Source organism: Ursus maritimus, unplaced genomic scaffold (assembly GCF_017311325.1).
Source record: "Ursus maritimus isolate PB19 unplaced genomic scaffold, ASM1731132v1 scaffold_15, whole genome shotgun sequence".
NCBI classification, from domain to species: Eukaryota; Metazoa; Chordata; class Mammalia; order Carnivora; family Ursidae; genus Ursus; species Ursus maritimus.
The window spans coordinates 4,030,912-4,051,527 of NW_024423897.1; the positions used below are offsets into that span (position 1 = coordinate 4,030,912).

A 20,616-nucleotide genomic window follows, 5' to 3' on the forward strand; every position below is an offset into this window, starting at 1 on the left:
AACTGCTAAAAATCATTCCCAGATAACTTTCAGAATCACGTCTTCTTTATGGGCAGAGTGCCAGGAGAGGGGATCCGTTGTTGAGCGCCTGTATGTCCCCAAAGGGCTCATGTTCAGTGTCTGCAGACACAGAGACCCTGCCAGGCAGGCTGTGGTCCTCATTCCCCGGATGGTAACTCAGGCTCCCTGGACGAGGAGTCCGGCCCCCGACACACAGCGGGGCTAGGGAAGCATCAGGATGTAACCCCGGGACTGTCCGGTTAGGCTTCGCGGCATGAAACCCGGGTCTGCTGCCTCAAATGAATAAGTAACATTTGGGGAGACACTTTGGCTCTCCGGGCCACGCAAAAGCAAGTCAGGACAAAGGACGAGAGAGTAACTTCCTAAGACACACTGTCGGAGACCACAGGCAGCTCTGGGGGAGGCCTGTTCCGCTGGCCTCCTTCAGACGGGGCTCAGGAGGAAGCCAGGAGACTGGAGAATGGGCATGGTCGGGTGGATGGATTACTGGTGCATACCTTTTTTTTTTCTCCTGAGTTCCCTTTAGCAGTGTTCCAGCATTATCCTAACAAATAAAATTGAGAAGGACCAAGAAAGACGGTGTTGGGCAAAACCTATCCTCTCTAAAAGGCTCTGTAGCTGAGACTGATCGATCACCCCGCTTTTCAAAAGAAAGCATGCTGTTCACCTGTGCAGAGAATATAAACTTACTTCATCTCACGCTGATTTTTCACGCTTGCATGACACTCCAAAGCCACCTTTGAGAGTGATCTTAGGGAAGGAGTGTGGGAATTCGATTAAGGTACTTGAACTGGCTGGACCACCACTCAGCTGGGTGACCTCTGGCAGCTGTCCCTCTCTGCCCCCAAGTTTCTCCATCTGGGGACATGGTTGGGGGGTGCATACATTTGTATCACAGAGTCACTGTGAAGGTCAGATCAAACCACGCACGGAAAGGCTTGCTAAGCGTAAACTGCCAAACAACTGTTGGTGGTGGTGACTATTATTTAGTATTAATGCTATGAAGAGTATTAACTAGGGCACTTAGCGAACACGTGAAGCTGTCTCCCGTAGTGTTCCACTTAGTGGCCTTTGTTGCTTTGGTCAGTTTTTGTGGAGTGCCTGCTTTGTGCCAGCATCGAAAAGCTCCTGGATTCAAAGAAAGCAGCCTGCCTTTGCCAGCAGGCCTGCTGTGGGCTCTCCAGTTGCCGAATGACGGTGGACCAAGCATGTCACGTCGCCATGCAGCACAGAGTAGGGCCAACGGGAAACCAGAGATCAGACTGTGGCCTCTGCAAGCCCTTCCGGGTGCCGGCCAAGCGGAGGCGGACCCGCCTACCCACGGGCATCACGGAAGACAGCCGCAACAGGGCAGGGAGCCCCAGCCTGTTTCCCAGGCCCGTGCAGCAATCCGTTCTCGTTGTCCCCGCTGCTTCGTCGAGGCAGGTGCAGTGACGGCAGAGAAGCCACGGGCTTCCATCTCTGGCCGCGTCGCTGGCTGGCTGCAGGCCCGTGGCTGACTTCTTCCGTCTCTGGGCTCCAGTTTCCTGGCTAATCGTGTCCACCTCGGAGTATTCGGGAGATTGAGGGGGAGCACGTGTCTAAAGAATCTAGCCCGTGCTTGGCACGGATAACCTGTTTCTCTTGCCCCTCCAGCCTCCCCTCTCTCCCCCCAGGCATCAGCCATGCTTATTGCCCCAAGGTTCTTCAGACCTGCTTTCCTTCTACCAGACGGGCATCTTTAATGCCAGGGTGACTTTCTCCTGGAGGAGAAATGATGAGCAGCTTTTCACATTCCAGCCCTCACGTGGGAGGCTCGAGACTGCCTTCGCCTCTGTTTGAATCCTGCCCAGGTGCCAGTAGGGTGGCTCCGCTGCTAGGACAGAGAGTCTCTGTACGACAAGGGTTCGTCTCTCACTCGGGCTGCGTGTCGCTCGGAGGTTGCTGGGAGCTCTGGGCCCTCAGTGGCAGAGAAGCCACTGTCTGCAGTGTGGCCGGTCACACGGCAGAAAGAAGTGGGGGTGAATCACAGACCACTCATAACTCTCCCACCCCAGAGTGACACGTGTCTTCCACTCCCCTTTAAGTGGCCACACCCCACTGCAAGGGGGTGGGGACATCTACCGCGCGCTCAGCAGAAGAGCAGAAGTCTGATGACGGCCTCAGTCACTACCACGGCCCTGCTTTACTCCATCAAGTAACGCTGCACGTTGGTATCATTATGGCCAACTTAAAGATGAGACCCCAGGTCTGTCACTTCCCCAGGACCACAAGCAACAGGTCCTTGGGATTTTGTACATCAAATCAGAGAGGCGTTTATCACAGTAGTAAAGGTTTCTGGTTTGGGGACTCTGCCCTGTTCGTTCTCAGCCCCACAGCAGCCTACGCCTGCCTCTGAAGGCGCTTTCCTCACCACCCTGTGATGATCGGTTTCCTTTTCGGGCTCTCTAGACCACAAGTCTTTTCATCTCCGAACCCCAGGCGCCTAGCACAGAGTTGGGCCCACCTGGGGAATCCTAGTGTGGCAGGGGAGCATATGTGTCTGTGCTCACAGGCAGAGACATAAGCAGATGAATTGAGTCTGAGGGGTTTGTTACCTGACAAAACCTGCAATTCGTAGGAAACAGATTGGCCTGCTGTCAAGGAATTCTGGTGGCTCTGGGGGTAGTGTTCACATTTCTGGTCCTGTGGCTAGAGGCCCCCAGGACAACCGAGAGTGCTCCCACCCAGCTCTGAGCCTTTGCTGACATGGCGGCTGTGGACAGAGAGAGCTGTTTTCATGGAGATTCTTGGTCCAATTGACATTGCCTTCCCCGTTAGTCTGGGTTTCTGAAAAGCTGGACACAGTGAGCCTTTATATATCAAATCGCATATTTCACATATTTCCCTTAAAGCGTCAGAGATGCATTCATCATATTAAAGGCTTCTGTTTTCGCTCTTCTCCCCCTGTTTAGATGCAGATGTTGGACAAATTTCCCATGGAAGGAGGACAGAAGGATCCCAAACAGCGGATCATTCCCTTTCTGCCAGGTGGGTGAGACACATGCTGTCAGAGGGGGCTCTGGGGACCCCAGGACAGCCCCCACATCTCTCAGCTCAGCTTCCTGGGGCATGGTCCTAATGACCAGAGTCCCAGTCCTTTGTAGAAAGTAGTGCCTAAGAATATGGGCTTTGGATGAGATGCTACAGCATCGACTCAGGCAGGGTACTTCACCTCCAGGACCCTCCGTTTCTTCCGTCTCTACAATGGGAGTAATTAGCGCTCATAAAGTTTTTGTAGTGGGCGGCATCTTTGTTATGGCTGCAGGGTTACTTTGCTCTTGCCCTGTAATGAATTCATACCAATTTAGCAGCTTAAAACCACCCCCATTTATCGTCTCACAGTTCAGTTGGTTGGAGTCCAGGCAGGTGCTGCTGGGTCCTCTGGTTAGAGTCGCCTAAGGCAGAAGTCATCATCTTGGCCAGGCGGGGCTCTTATCTGGAGGATTAGGGAAGAATCCACTTCCAGCCTCATTCAGGTTGTTGGCAGAATTCAATTCCTTGCGGCTAGGTAAGGAGAATATGTGTTTCTTTGGTGGCTCTCAGCCAGGGACCCCTCAGCTTCCAGAGGCTGCCTGCATTCCTTATCCATCTTCAAGCTGGCAATGGGGCATTGAATCTTGCCTGTGCTTTGAATCTCTCTGACTTCCACTTCTGCCACCTGTCGGAGAAAGCTGTTTGCTTTTAAGGACCCATGCGATTACGTTATACCTACCGAACTAATCCAGAATAATTTCCCTCTCTTAAAGTGAACTGTGGCCTGTGTTATAACATGATCCCAGGAGTGAGATCTCATCATATGCATAGGCTCTGGGGCTCTGGGGATGAGGATGGGACTTCTGTGGGGGTCCATTTTAGAAATTCTTTTTTTTTTTTTTTTAAGATTTTATTTATTTATTCCACAGAGATAGAGACAGCCAGCGAGAGAGGGAACACAAGCAGGGGAATGGGAGAGGAAGAAGCAGGCTCATAGCGGAGGAGCCTGATGTGGGGCTCGATCCCATAATGCCAGGATCATGCCCTGAGCCGAAGGCAGACGCTTAACTGCTGTGCCACCCAGGCGCCCCCCGTTTTAGAAATTCTGCCTGCCTATGTGCCACAGCTACCAAGCACCTGCTGAGGGCCAGGCGCTCCTCCAGGCACTTGGAGGAGTTAATACCCAGGCTGATCCCTGCCCTTAAGACCTTAAGTGTTCCTTTTCCCCTAAAACAATTCCTTACCAAAGGAATAGTATTAAGACTTACAGCTCAAAAAAATGGGCTACCCAAACCAGAGTTATTGCTTCAAGTAATAATATTGGATGTCTACTGTAGGCCAGTCATGGGGCTAAGTGCTTTACATTCATTACCTTATTTCGTCAACCCTGTGCCCATTTTATAGATGAGGAAATTGAGGCTCAGAGAAATTAGAATCATTTGCACAAATAGCAGAGCTGGGCTTCAAACACAGCTTTGACTGGCTCCAAAATTCATGCCTGAAGTCAAACAGCCCAAGTTCAAATCCCAGTGCCCCCGCTCATCCACTGTTACCTTCGGTAAATTATTTAAGCACACAGAGTTTCATTCTGCATTTGCAAATCGGAGTTAATAGTCATCCTTAAATGGTAGCATTGTTGTGAGGGCTAACTAAGCGGCACATAACTAGCAGGAGTCAAGCACTTAACTATTATTTCTATGTACAGATAATCAGCAAACTGACAGTTGCCCTAAATCACGAATATTTAGAGCTGGAAGGACCCTTTAGATCTTTTCCATTTTGCCGACAAGGGAGCAGGCCCAGAGAGGAGGGGGACTCCAGGGAGCCTACTCTCCTCCCCGCCCTACTCCAGGACTCTGCAGTCGGCAGGTCGAGTGGTCCTTCCAGATATCAGCATCACTGAGTGGGGTTAGAGACAGGGTAGACGTATTTGCCAGGCCCCATCGACTGGGAGAATCATTTGCCTAAAAAAGCTAATGTTTTTAGTTCTTCCATGGAGAAAGTGTGCAGTCACACTGGAATGTGTTTCCTATTGGCGAAAACCCAGCGTACCAACGCAACACCAGAGCGCGTGCTTCGGACTCCAACAGACCCGGTCCTGTGACCTCAAGCAGATGACAGTCCCCTGCCCCCAAGCCTCACTTTCTCCATCTGTGAAACGGGACAATGACTCCTGCTTCACAAAGCTGCTCTCCCTGGCACATAGTGGGTTCTTTGCCAAAGTCAAAAACAGAATCCTGGAACATTCCGTGGGAATTCCTTGGTGTTCGTATCTTAGAGTCATACTTAAATGATCAATCTGAATATTCAGGTTGAACTGGGCTCCAAATGTAGGTGTTTTTCTTCTTCAAGGAAGAAAAGGAAAGTACTGAGTTATAGCTCTTTACTGGATGAAAGGCAGAAGCCAGCTGTGAAAAAACTTCCCAGGACAGGGAAGAACTTGAGCTGACCCTCGCCCAAGTCCCTGAAAGCTTTCATGGTTACGGAATCCTTCCATCCACGAATTTGTGAAAATGCTGTTCTCGGAGACTCAGCCCCATTTTCCCTGTGCAGGGCACCCACTTGCTGCTCGGAGGGGTGTGCTTGGGCCCCAGGACCCCAGAGCATCCCTTTGTGTCCAACCTCTTAGCTCGTCTTTGAGGCCTTGGCCAAGGCCAAAGGCAGGGATACGCGGGAGGCACATCCCCTCTCCTAGGGGTCCGTTTTCTGCCAAGACTGCCGCGTCAGCAGGACAAAAGCAAGTCTCTTGTTAGCACAAAGGCAGGGGGAGGGGAAGCAGCCCTGTGCAATTTTCCATCCCAGCAAGAGCTGGGAAGCCACTTGGCAGAGGCTGTGGCTCGAAAAAGAAGACTTACAGTTTGGCCTTCCACCACTGTGGAAAACAAAGGCCTGCCCGTTCCCACCAAAGGCTGTGCTCTCCGCCGAGCACCCTTTCCACTCCAGGAAGGCTGGCCTGCCGGGGCAGGCTCACCCTCCTTCCCCACAACTCACACACAAACCCTTTCGGCGCAGGTAAGCGGCCGTTGCCCCATTGGCCTTTCACTCAGAGCCCCCAGCCAAGGAGGCACTGGCCACATGGTTCTGCCCCACAGCCCAGGGCCTGTGCCGGGTTCCAGGTCTGCTGCGGCTGGAGGATGGCTTAGCCTCTCAGAGGTCTTAAGAAACCAAGCTGCAGGTTGAGGAAAGAACATGTCCTCTTAATTGCAGAGTATGAGACAGTATCATCTAACCCATTAAAAAAAAAAAAAAGTGATTACCCTTTTGTGAGCACCTAGAAAGGGCCAAGCCCCGTACTGGGTGTGTCATGGAGGTTACTACTTAGAAATAAGGGCTGCTCTCCCATTTTACAGATGAGGAGACTGAGGCTCTGGGAGGTAAATGCATTTCCCAAGGCAGCACAGTCACCCTCGCCGGCAGGTGCCACCACTGCACAGGGCTTCCTGTCCCCCTTGCTGGCAGGGCACCTGCCATATGCCCAGAGACTCCCATCCCACTGAGGCCACACGGGGGAGGAGTGGTACTTTTGTTGTTGGGTCACACCCCCAGGAGACACTGGAGGTGCTTCTCTCTCAGCCCCTGTAGGCTGGGCCTTGAGTGAATTCTCTTCGTAGGTGGTAACTCCAGGACCAGCCTGTGCTGTTCCCACGGGCCGGTGCTTGCCCCGTGCCTATTGTGAATTGTTTCAGTTGGGTCACAGCCTCCCCAGTAAGAGGCCTGAACACCCCACTCCCCACCCTTCCTCTGATTTATAGAAGGGGACATTATATCAAAATAGGTCCAAAATGGTTTTGGTAGGGACTCCTCTGCAATTCCGAGAAACGGATTAGAGGCAGGAAGCATAGACTGTGGGAGACTTCTCTTCAGGCAAGGCATTCCTTATTTTTCCTAAAGGCTCCAGATTCTCCTAGGGGTTCTTAACTGCTAACGGTCCCACCCTCGAGGGTGGTAATTTGATTATCAAAATGACTGGGGGTGGAATGGGGATGGGCCAGGGATGCTAAAACATCCTGCAGGGTGGGGGACACTCCCACACAGGGAAGGACTGCCCCACCCGGAATGTCAACAGGGTCCCTCCCTGTTGGGAAACACTCACTGTCAGTGCCAAGAGGGCAGGCCCCCTGCGCTGGCCTGTCAAGGGCTCATAGAGAGACTCTACCTATCGAATGAATAAAAGCAGGAACACTGGGTTGTAGATCCTCCCCACTTGGCTGCATAATTTGCTTTTTTATGGTAAACAACATGAAAATTTTCTGATTTCAGAAACAATCCATGTTTATGGTAGGAAATTTGGGGAATGTGAAAGAAGAAAACAAAAAGGCTCTGTCTTCCACCCCTTGGAGACAAGCACTTTGAACCCTGTGATGCATTTTGTTCTAGATCTTTCTTTTCTAATAAACGTGGTATGTCAACGTTGACTGACTCATAAGCAGAATTAAAATGATCACCGTAATAAACAAAGGAGACTCCCTGTTATTAAAGAACATGAGGAATGTGTATTTTATCTCACTGTGGGTTATTGTTTTCTTTTTAAGTGGTTGAAATTAAGCAGGAAAAAAAAAACTTCACCATTAGATTGACCATATCTACCTAATTTCCTAATTGTACCCTTTTGATCAAGAGCTGGTGGTATGATTATTTTAAATGTTAGATTAACCACATTGGCTTTTTGGGTGCAAATCTCCCTTACTGGTTTGCATTGCAAATCTTGGAGTCAGTAGGCTGTTTCCCATCATTCCTTTCAATTCTATCCTAGGAAAACTCCTTTAGAGCTTTCCTACCATCCTGTTCCTGCTCACCTCAGCTCGATCTGTGGACATTGCAGCCTCACCAGAGTCATTTTAGAGCACTGGTTGATCTCTCATTGCCCTGCCAGCCTTGTGACCCAGATTCCCCTCCTTGACCTGCCTCCTCTGACCAGAAGTCGGTGAAGCTCTCCATAGCTCTCCGTACTCTGCTGTTGGAAAAGCTGTGGTCTCCCTGTGCCCTCCTCTTTAACCTCCCCTGGAGACCTCCTGGCACTCTGCAAAAGCTTGGCAGAGGGGCTTATCTCCCTCTCCCACCTTCCCCCCCCCCCCAGTGTCTTATTGCTGATTTTGCCTGCCCCTGCCAGTGTGACAGGTCCAGAATGGTGAGGCCAAGCCGTCTTAATGGTCAGTGCATGCCCTTGGCCACCATCTCCCCATGACTCTCCCCTATTAGACTCATGGAAACTCAACAGTTCGCTTTAAACAAACCTCACCCATAGCATTTTAGTATCTTGGATGCTTCCAGACGCCCTCGGTGGCATCATTTATATACTTGTCTTTGCCTGTGACCTGCCCACGCATCACACTGGGAGCTCTGGTACCACATCCGGTGCTCAGGATAAAGTAGGAGATTGATTCTCAGTTGGCTTTGGGTGAGGTAGGAACACTTGGAACCCTTCCATTACAAACAGCTGTTTGGGGAAGCAATTGGAAGGATTTGTCACCTTGGCAAGTGGAATCCACCTTTATACATTCATCGAGTATGAGTGCCATGTGGTGAGGGTACAAAATTGATCAAGGTCAGTCAAATCCTATGTGTGCAGAGCCCCGTGATTAGGAGGAAAGAAGAAGATACAAATCGACAATGTGTGCTATCAGAAAGAGACAGGAACTCTTAATCCATTTGAACTACGTAAAAGTTTCTCAGCTGGTTTGGTGGGTGAGGTTGGATGGGGAAGGTATTCCAGCCAGAGGGAAAGGCACAGAATAATGAAAGAGTGTGGAGTATTCGCAGAACCTAAGACTACATTAGGTGTAGGTAGACAGAGGAGGAAAGGAGGCTGAGCTGTTAGGTTGGGCATGTCAGGAGTGCTCTACTGCTCATCCCATCTGAGAACCCAAGAGTTCGATCATCAGATCTGGCCTTCTTCATCTGGTAGGAGTCTTTTCTTTCCCTGGGATTGATCGAGCCTCCCTTATCTCACCAGAACTTGCCTCCTGGGCCCCACTCCCTCAAGCCCTTGCACTTGAGCTGTGAACAAGGCTTTGGAGGACCATGCATGGGGTCATGCAGGCCCTGTGGACATCCAGCAGGGGATATAAATGGAAGCCAGGAATTTGGGTACCACTCACGCCTACCAGAGGCAGCCACATCCGCCCCCTCCAGGTTTGGTGAGAACTTGTCATTGCCCCCTTATAATGCCACACATGCTCTCCTCTCCTGCAGGCAAAATTCTCTTCCGACGGAGCCACATCCGGGACGTGGCCGTCAAACGCCTCATACCGATTGATGAGTACTGTAAGGTGAGTCTAAGAAACGCTAACACTTCCCTGTGTCTTGTGTCTTCCCTTTGGATTGTTTCTTTTCTTCTTTTCCCTTTCTGGCTACAAAATAGTCATTGCGAGCAATCTGCAGTTGAAAGAAATGTAAAACCAGAAAATCAACCACCCATGAGTCCTCAGAGGCGATAGTTATTAAGGTTTCTATGTGTCTTCTTTCTCGTTTTTCTCTCTACATGCATTTCTTTATGGTGTTGGCACCATCCCATATGTGTTAATTTAGTTGTGTTTCTTTTTTCTTTAATGTTGTGATATAAGAATTTCCCCAGGCTATAAAAACCACTTCTTGAGTCTACTTTAAATGGCTGCATAGTATTTCACTGAGTGTGAATGTTCCAGAAATTAGTCAGTCCCTGTCATTGGACAGTGCAGCTGGCTTCCAATCCCTTGAATGTTCTAAACCACAAGGGGCCTGCCTTTTGGCTAGATCTTTGATTTGCGGCTATGGTTGGGAAAGAAGCATGCTATTCCTTGTTATCTTTAGTATTTATTTCTCTAACTTAAAATCACTAGCAGCTCTGATCAGAGAAGGGTGGGAATAGCAAGAAACGCCTTAACGATGGAGCAGCAAATGCTGTCTCTCCCAAAGAGCAGAAACAAAGCAAGTATATCTGTTCTTCTCACTTCTCTCCTACATTTTCCTGGAGGTTCTAGCCAGTGTAAGCAGGCAAAAAAAAAAAAATAAAAATAAAAGGCATACAGTTCAGAAAGGAAGAAATAAAACTGCCTTGATTCACAGATGACATGATTCTGTGGTAGAAAATCATAAGGGATCCACGAGGAAAAAAAACTACTAGAACTAATAAATGAGTTTAATAAGATCACAGGGTACAAAATCAATATAAAAAATCAATTGTAGAGGCACATGGCTGGCTCAGTCGGTGGAGTGTGAGACTCTTGATCTCAGGGTTGTGAGTTCAAGCCCCACATTGGGAATGGAGCCTACCTGAAAAAAAATAAAAGATAAAAATCTTTCCTTATAAAAAAAAAATCAGTTGTACCTCTAAACACTAAGCATGAACAATCCAAGAATGAAATTAAGAAAATAACTCCATTCACAATAACATCAAAAAGAATAAAATACATAGGAATAAATTTAATAAAAGAAGTGCAAGTTTTGTACGTTGAAACTACTAAACACTGTTGAGAGAAATTAAATCAGCTCTAAATTAATGGAGAGACATTCCATACTCATGGATTAGAAGACTCAGTAGTGTTAAAATGGCAATTCTTATTACTCAGCCATTAAAAAGAACAAAGTCTTGCCATTTGCAATGACATGGATGGAACTAGAGAGTATTATGCTAAGTGAAATAAGTCAGAGAAAGACAAATACCATATGATTTCACTCATATGTGGAATTTAAGAAACAAAACAAACAAGCAAAGGGGGGGATAAAAAGAGGCAAACCAAGAAACAGACTTTTAACTATAGAGAACAAACTGATGGTTGCCAGAGGTGAAGGGGTGGGGGGATGGGTGAAATAGTGATGGGGATTAAGGAGTGCACTTGCTGTGGTGAAGTATGGAAGTGCTGAATCACTGTATTGTACACTAAAACTAATATTACACTGAATGTTAACTACTGGAATTTAAATGAAAACTTTAAAAAATCTAGAATAAATTAGACTTTGGGGGTCAGGATGAATTTCTTAATGAGAACATGTTGTGTGTGTGTGTGTGTGTGTGTGTGTGTATTTTATATATGTGGAATTTGTAGAAATTGATCTGAGAAAGACAAACAACCATACGGGGGAAATGGACAAAGGACAGGATTGGAAATACCAAAAAACAAACAAACAAAAAAACCCCACAAATCCCAGTGACAAACAAATAATAACAAAAAGATATAAAATAAAATAAAATGGCAGTTCTTCCCCAATTGATCTATATATTCAATATAATCTCTCTGTCAAAATCCTGGTAAGCTTTTTTATAGAAATTAACAAGCTGATCCTAAATTGTATGGAGAAATGCAAGAAACCCCAAATAGCCAAAACAATTATGAAAAAGAAGAACAAAATTAGAGGCTTGTAGTACCCATTTCAAAACTTCCTGCAAAAGCTACAATAATCAAGAACAGTGTGGTACTGGCATAAAGATAGGCATGCAGATCAGTGGAACAAAAGTGAGAGCCTAGAAATAAACTTCTGTGAAATTTATGGTCAATTGATTTTCAGCAATGGTGCCAAGAAATTCAGTAGGAAAAGAATAATCTTTTTAACAGTGTGGGATAATAGAACATCCATATGCCAAAAAAAAGGAAAAAAATTAAGTCGGATCCCTACCTCACACCATGCACAAAAATCAACTCAAAATGGATCACATTCCTAAATATAAGCTCTAAAATTATAAAACTTTTAGAAGAAAACGTAGGAGAAAATCTTCATGAGCATGATTTAGGCAGAGAGTTCCTAGATATGACACCAAAAGAAAAAAAATTGATAAATTGGACTTCATTAAACTTCCAAACTCTGTACTTCAAAAAGATCTCATGAAGAAAATGAACAGATACGTCACAGATTAGGAGAAAATATTTGTAAATCATATCTCTGACAAGGGACTTACATTGAATCTATATAAAGAACTCTTACAACTCAACCCATAAACATGACCCAGTTTAAAAACACAAAAGATTTGAATAGAAATTTCACCCAAGAAGATGCATGATCATTAATAAGCACATGAAAAAGGTGTTCAGCTTCATTAATCATTAGGCAATGCAAAATAAAACCGTAATGAGAAAACGACACAGCCACTGGAATGGCTATAATGCACAGAATAGACAAAACCAAGTGCTGGTGGGGATATGGAGAAATGGGAGTCTTTGTTCGGGTGGGGACACATGATGGAAAGTCACTTTGGAAAATAGTTCGGCACTTTCTTCCACAAGTGAAATTTACCATATGACCACTCTTAGGTATCTGCTCTAGAGAATTGAAAACTTACGTCCACACAAAGACTTGGATGTACATGTTCATAGCCGTACTAATTCATAATAGCCAAAAACTGGAAGCAATCCAAATGTCCATCATCAGGTTCACAGATGAAGAAAATGTGGAATACCCATACAATGGAATATTTTCCGACAATAAAATGCAGTGAAATCCTCATAAATGCTGCAACTTGGATGTATCTCAAACACGTCATGCTAAAAGAAGCCAGATGCAAAAGACTACGTGTTGCATGATTCCATCTACATGAAATGTGCAGAAAAGGCAACTTTATAGAGACAGAGAGCAGATCAGTGGTTTCTGAGGCCTGAGGACAGTGCAGGCAGAGATGGACCACACAATAGGTGGGGGAAATTTTTGAGGTGATGGAAAAGTTCTAAAACTAGGTTGTGGTGATGGTTGCACAACTCTATAATTTACTAAATATCATTGAATTGTGTACTTATAATGGGTGGATTTTATGGTATATAAATTATACTTCAATACATCTGTAAAAAAATGTAAAGGGGGGTAGTGTGGGGATAGATGACCCTTGTCTTGACAGGAGACATCATGGAAGGGCAGAAAATCACTCCTGATCACTCCTGTCTTCTCTTTGCTGGACATGACCTCGTTTCATCCCTCCAACAACCTTAAGAAATAGGTTTTATTGTTCCCATTGTGTAGACGAGGAAACAGAGGCCCAACAAAGTTACTTACAACCATAGTACTGGAGGATTTGATGGTTGAATGCTGGCCTTTTAGGACTTGGGACTCATATACCACTTACGGCCTCTCTCTCTCTTTCTCTCCTAAGGATATCCTTAAAAGGGGATTGGGGCGTGAAGGGCAGGGAAGGTCACTGAGACACAAAGATACTACTACTGCCTCCCAGGTCTCAGAGGAAAGTTCAGATCTTTTCCTCTTTGTGTCTTTTTAAACCTTTAGAGCCTAAACCGTCCTTTGTCCAGGCCTTGCTGGCAAGAACTTTGGACCTCTGGGGTCACCTTGGCCAGCTGGGGATTTCCAGCTGGTACCTTCCCTAGCAGCTATTGTCTCTCAGCCCAAAGTGTGCTATCCTGCTTCTACCCCAGCCCACCCAGCTTCTCCCCAGAGTGACACTTTCCTCACACCCAGGGCTTCACGAATCCACAAATATTTGATTTGGAGAAGGAGATTCAAGATCCTGAAATGAGGGGCACCTGTGTGGCTCAGGCGGTTGGGCGTCCAGCTCTTGCTTTTAGCTCAGGTCGTGATGTCAGGGGTCATGGAATGGAGCCCCGTGTTGGGCTCCATGCTCAGCAGAGGGTCTGCTTGAGGTTCTCTCTCTCTCTCCCTCTCTTTCCCTCTCCCTCTGACCCCAAAATAAATAAATGAATCTTTTTTAAAAAACCGTGAAATAAAAAGAGATAGCAGCAGCTGCCTGCATCTGGCTGGTGCTTGGAATGGTATAGAGATCATGAATTCACCTGGATTCGCCATAGGGAAGAAACAGCTTATGTCATATGAGCCACATGGAAGTTACCACTCCTGCTATTAATGCATCATGAGCAGAGCAGATATTTTGGGGTTTGGTTTGGCCAAATTCCCTGGCTTGGCTTCAAGGGAACTGCCCTCCTGGAAGGAGATGAAACTATTTATTCACAAAGTCTGCAAAATCTTTTACAGACTACACAGACTTTCACTTAACATTTGAGTATCTGTTATTGACGTTGTGAGCTGACTTAAGCCAATTTAATCTATAACTATTAGCTTTATTTTAGTAGAAATTGGTAGTCTCCAGTAGGTAAAGATAGACAAAGGCTGTAGGTATCCCAAACCTAATTCCAACTAGGAAGAAACTTTCTGCTCTACTAGACCTATTATAGTTACAGTAATTTACATAGTGTGGTGTTGGCACAAGGATAGGCAGACCATTGGAACAAAATAGAGAAGCCAGAAACAGACCCGTGTGTATTTGGCCACTTTAATACTGGCAAAGGCAGCCTTGCAGGTCATTGAGGAAACGTTGGATTCCTCAGTAAGTGGGAATCCTTATGGGAAACAAACAAACAAGCAAACAAACAGTAACTAACCCCTTCCTCACACCACACAGGTAATCATTTCCAAGGAAATTAGAGACCTAAATGTAAGAGGCAATAGTATAAAAGGTTTTAGAAGATAAAAATAGGGGGAAAAAACTTTATAATCTCTAGGTATAGAGGGCTTTTTAAAGACACAAAGTACCGACCATAAAAAGATTGATTTATTTGACTACATTAAATTTAAGAACTTCTGTTCATTGAAGAACACAGTGAAAACAAGACTTGGCCAAATTCTGCCACATATACAAGCATTTATTATCAAGCAGCTTCCTGAACAGCCTCTCAACTTGTTCTGTAAGCTTACTGAAATACCAGCTGTCAGTCTGGTATTCACCACTTTGCATGGACATTTCCTCGAGACAAATGGAATGATATCCCAGTGCCAGGATCAGCTAATCCCACCCTGGTCTGACAGTAAAATCCCCTAGAAGAGACAGAACACAGAGGATTCAGAATCCTAGACCCAGTGCACCATTTTGGAGGATGGACTTGCCACGTTCTTTTCAGGCAAGCGCCAGAGAATCTGAGAATATTTCTAGAACATCCCTCATTTCGCCGGTAAAGAGTACGATTTCTAACAACTGTCATGCTGGTGAATAAAGGCTATGGTGTTGGTCAGAGGTCAAGATCACGGAAGCCACAAAGTAGCCTTTTCTAGACTGAGGACTTGTGATTAGAGTTCTTTACTTGCCAAAGTGTTCGTTTCCGATGAAGATACTTCAGGTTTTAACTGACTGTCTTTGGGGTGTAGCTTAAATCTAACACACGCACACGCACACACACACACGCGAGCATGTTTGCACATACTGTAGTATTTTTAAGTAAATGATAGGCAGTCTAATAGCAGTGTTTATCAGACTCCAGCCGTTTGAGAACTCCTGTCAAGATTTTTACTGTGTGCTACCACCTGTGCTATTATTATTATTAAAATTAATTAACTTTTTTAACTTCTTAAAAATATATATTTTAGAGAAAATTGCATAATATACCATAATATAAAACTGCTAAAACTTGCCATAAAAATAAAAGTAAGAGCAATGAAACAATAGCAACAAAGAATATATCTTTAAAATCTAGCCCACTGTTGCTGCCTGCCGACCTGAGGCCCCACACTGCCTGGTCCTGCTCTTTTTCTTTTTTCTTTTTTAAGGTTTATTTATTTATTTTAAGAGAGTGTGCCTGTGAGGCCTGGGGGAGGGGCAGAGGGAGAGACTCTTCAAGCAGATCCCCCGCTGAGCAGGGAGCCCCATGATCCATAACGTCATGACCTGAGCCAAAACCAAGAGTTGGATGCTCAACTGACTGAGCCACCCAGGCGCCCCAACTGGTCCTGCTCTTAAGAGGCAAGTTAGAGGGGCGCCTGGGTGGCACAGCGGTTAAGCGTCTGCCTTCGGCTCAGGGCGTGATCCTGGCGTTCTGGGATCGAGTCCCACATCAGGCTCCTCCGCTAGGAGCCTGCTTCTTCCTCTCCATTCCCCCTGCTTGTGTTCCCTCTCTCACTGGCTGTCTCTACCTCTGTCAAATAAATAAATAAAATCTTTAAAAAAAAAAAAAAGAGGCAAGTTAGAAAAGCTTTTTCTTCCAGGAATTCCCAGTTTTAGGTCTTATGTTTAAGTCTTCAGTCCATTTGGAGTGGATTTTTGCATGCGGTATAAGATAAGGGCCCAGTGTCATTCTTTTGCACGTGGATATTGTTCTCGCGGCACCGTTTGTTGAAGAGACTGTCCCTTCCCCACTGTATGTTCTCGGTGCCTTTGTCAAAGACCAGTTGCCCATATGTGCGGATTTATTTGAGGGCTCTTGGCAGTGATTTCATGGATATACCAAAAGCAGAGGCAACAGAAATAAAAATAAACAAGCGGGACTACATCAAACTAAAAGGCTGCAAAACAAGGGATATAACAGAGTAAAAAAGCAACAAACAAAATGGGAGAAAATATTTGCAAGTCATATATCTGTCAAGGGGCCAATGTCCAAATATATAAAGAACCCATATATCTCAATCGTAAAAAAAAAAAAAAAAAGCCAATAACCTGATTTAAAAATGGGCTAAGACCTTGAATAGACATTTCTCCAAAGAAGATACACAAATGATCAGCTGGTATATGAAAAACTGCTTAACGTCCCTCATCATCAGGGAAATGCAAATCAAAGCCACAATGTGATATCACCTCACACCTGTCGGGATGGCTGTTATTAAAAAAAAACAAAAACAAAAAACAAGCATTGGTAAGAATATGGAGAAATTGGAATGCTTGCGCACTGTTGGTGGGAATACGAAATGCAGCCGCTATGAAAAACAGTATGGAAGTTCTTAAAAAAAATTAAAAATAGTGCTACCATGTGATCCAGCAATCCCACTTCTGGGTATACATCCAGAGAAACCGAAGTCAGGATCTGGAGGAGAGATAGCACTCCCATGCTGGTGGCAGCACTGTTCCTCATAGCCAAGACGTAGAAACAACCTGATCGTTGTGTATACACACGACACAATATTATCCCGCCTTTAAAAAAGGTATTCAGCAATACTCGCAATGTGGACGGACCTTAAGGATGGTGCGCGAAGTGAAATAAACCAGTCACAGAAAGATAAAATACTACGTGATTCCACTTACGTGATCCGAGATAGTCAAACTCAGAATCACAGAGCAGCATGGTGGTTGCGGGGGGCTGGAGGGACAGAAAGATGGGGACTTACTAATCGACAGGCATAAAGTTTCAGTCAAGCAAGAGGAGTGAGCTCTAGAGATAGACTGTATGACACCCAACAATACTGTGGCTCGCTTAAAATTTGTCACAAGGGTAGATCTCGTGCTGAGTGTTCTTATCACACTAAAATAAAATTTTAAAAATATAAAGGGAGAGACGTGGTGATTCTCTGGGGCATAATTTTGAAGTTCAAGAGGATTGAAAGAACTGAGAAAACTCCCTCACTAGGCGAGGCATTGTCACTTAACAGAGCCATCTTGCCGGTTCTGTGATCACCTCCGGGAACCACCACACTACTGTACTTGATTGATACAGTCCCAGGAGACAAGGAGTTAATGTTGTCAGGCAGCTAGTGTATGATGGAAATCTTAAAGCCACTTCCTCACTTATTCTGTAGCACAACCTTCCAAGGTGGGTGTTCGCGATTTTCATTTCACAGGTGAGCAGACTGAGGCTCGGAGAGGTGGTGGGACATGGCCAGAGCCAGAATCGGGAGCTGGGTCTATCTGACCTTTTCTCATGACTCTCAACAAACAGGACGTGTTCTGCTCACCTCTCCTCTTGTCCCTGCATCACCAGCCACATCTATCCAAAGGGCCAGGATTCTCTCCGGGACAGAACTGAGTTTTCCTGGAACTGTGGTTCTTTGTTTTTACTGACCGGACACAAGACAGTTCTGGAGTGTTTCAGAAGCAGAATTATTTCTCTGCCCCAGGTCATGTTTTTACTGTTAGCCTGTCCTTCCAAAATGAAAGGGGCAAACATCAAAGCATTCAGTGCCGCCTTTTATTAGTAACTTGGCTGTATTTTATGGTTTGGGGTTTGGCTTTTACTTCCTAGGAATTGCTCAAAACCAAAAGGGAACTTGGCATGGCCAGGAGGTTTCCATGGGCCTTGTTGTCCCTTCCCTCACGGGTCCTTTCAGAGCCTCTGCTTATTTCAGCAGGGAGCACCCTGGGAAGCCCCCCATAGGTGGAGGCCGTGGCCACGTCAGGGCCCACCCTGCCCTCCCCATACGGGGCCAGGTGGCCACATCCAGGCCTTTCCCTCATGGCATTGATCCAGTGAATACTTTCAACCAGGTATCAGGGGCTCCCCAGCACTATCTAGCTAGACCCGTAGGGAAGGGGCAGGAGGAACAGCCTCATACCCCTGTCCTCTGTGGGTTCCGGGTAGAGGAGCTGGAGTCGGCCAGTGTGGGCTCTCCAGCCCTACCTGCTTCTCCAGGGCTGCCATTGCCCCATCTCTGAAATGGGCCAGCCCTCCCAGGATGACATGGAATGTCGTCCTGTCAGACGAGTGCGTTTTGGGAGCTGTCGAGAGCTGAGCTGACATGAGGAAACGGTGTTATCGCAGTCTGCGGGCGGCCACAAAATTTCTGCACACACAGCAGCCAGGACACACCACGGCCCAGCATATAATCAGCTCCTTCATTATGTGGTTCTAACTATACGAACTGCAGGACTTCAGAGGACAGAGAGACCCACGGGCCCCCCCCAGACAGCAGCTCATCCCAGGCGGAATGAATCCTCCAAACCAGAAAGAGAAGGAGGTCAGAAGCCAGAGGCGGGGGAGGGAAGTGCCTGCTCTCTCCCTCTTGGCCTCTCTGCCTCTGGCCTGGAAAAGATCAGTCCCTGGGGATTTGCTGCAGAGCAATACTACTTCAGTAAAATCAATGAGCCACAAATAGCAGGCCCTGCACCCCAGAAGGCAGAGCTGGGACAGTGACTAGGAAAATCACACTCCTAAAACACGTCCACTGACCTCACGCATTCATCCACCTTAGATCTGAGACAGCTCGGACCTGGGGGTTTGGCTTCAAGTCAGAGCCAGTCTCAAATGCTGTATAGGTCAGCTACCCAGGTGACCATCAGTGGGTGAATGAATAAACAGAATGTGGCCTTTCCATACAGTGGAATATTATTCAGCCTTGAAAAGGAAGGAAATTCCAGCACCTGCTACAGCATAGATGAACCTTGAGGCTATTAGCTAAATAAAAGCAGCCCATCACAAAAGGACAAATATTGTACGATTCCACTTATACGAGGTACTGAGAGTCGTCAAATCCATACAGACAGAAGGTAGAATGGTTGCCAGAAGCTGGGGGGAGGGGGAATTATTTCATAGGTACAGGGCTTCGGTTTTGCAAGATAGAAGGCTTTCTGGGGATGGATGGTGGGGATGGCTGCACAACAAAGCGAATGCACTTAATGCCACTGGACTGTGAGCTTAAAAATGCTCGAGATGATAGGGTGTCTGGCTGGCTCAGTCTGTACAGCATGTGACTCTTGGTGTCCGGGTCATGAGTTTGAGCCCCACATGGGGTGTGAAGCCTTACTTAAAAAAAAACGATTAAGTGGCAAATTTTATGTGTGTTTTACCACGATTAAAACTTTTTAAAAATCAGAAAAATAAATCAAAATGCCCCTGAAGCCCAGAGCAAGGTACCCTTGGAGACCCCCATCCGTCTCTCCATCAGTCCATCGTAGCCCAGTAGTAGGGTCGGAGCATCACTTTGCAGGGGGTGGATGGGAGGTGAGCTTTGAGAGGCTTGTTATAGAAAATACAAGACGTGTTTTTTTCCACTCCCAACTCACTCAGCATTTGCAGGAGGCACCTGAGAGGCACCCAGGAACTGAGGCCTTCTGTGGAGAGGAGCCGAGTCCTGGCTGCCTCCGGTGCATGCACTGGTGGGCTGAAAGGGCTGGCAGAATTGCCCGTGAAATTTACATCTGTGCGTGTGCGCAGGAGCGCTCCCTGCAGGAGAATGTGTGCATGACGCAGCTCTCCTGCACCGCGATCTGCATCCTCAGGACCTGGGCCAGAAGGGGCTTAAATAAAGATCTGAGCTGTTCATTCATGATGGAGCTTCCTCTTAGTTTCATACCCTTTCAGGATCAGGACGCACCCCATCCTTCTCTCGTATCGGGCACAGACACCAGTGCGGAGCTGGGCCCAGAGAGCATGTCCATCCTCCCCCCGCTCCTTATCCAGCCTGCTGGCAGGCATCTGAGGCTCCTTTAACTGATGAGCCAGGATGGCAAATTAGTATGGACTGGGGTGGTGACAGATACCAGATGTTTCAACCCCTCGATAACTCGGGAACTCGTAACCTCTACCCAAATCATAAAGCAGTGCCTTCACTGTAACACTGCAGAGCCATGAGTTAAGACATGCTTGCGGGCGTGCTGGAAACCAGCCGAGTGTTCACCAGTAGGCAGCTGGGTCAATAACGTATGATACATTTGTGCAATGGACACACTCAATATCCAGTAGACATGAAGTCACAGAAGAATAATGACATGCACGAAGTCCCCAGTTTAGTGTTTTAGGTAAATGTGTACATATTATTCGCTCAGATATGCCCATAACATGTGCGTGTGTGTGTATACACAGTGTGTGTGCACGCATGCATGTGTGTGTGGTCTCCAAACCAGCACATTCTCAGGCCCTGCCCCAGACCTACTGAATCAGAAAATCTGGGGGTGGGACCCAGCCGTCTGTTTTCACAGTCTCCCCCACTTCGGGTGATTCTGATCATACCCAAGTTTGAGAAGCCCTGACTCATGGC

The 20,616-nt window shown here is 46.6% G+C and overlaps 1 protein-coding gene across 1 annotated transcript in view; it reads left to right on the forward strand.

The window, feature by feature from the left end:
* Positions 1-20,616, forward strand: part of SH3PXD2B (SH3 and PX domains 2B) — a 100,472-nt gene that overhangs the window by 38,561 nt on the left and 41,295 nt on the right. The window contains exons 3-4 of the mRNA XM_040630290.1: positions 2,955-3,030; positions 9,208-9,284. Of these exons, the coding sequence (XP_040486224.1) occupies positions 2,955-3,030; positions 9,208-9,284 (153 nt within the window). The remainder of the gene's footprint in view (positions 1-2,954; positions 3,031-9,207; positions 9,285-20,616) is intronic.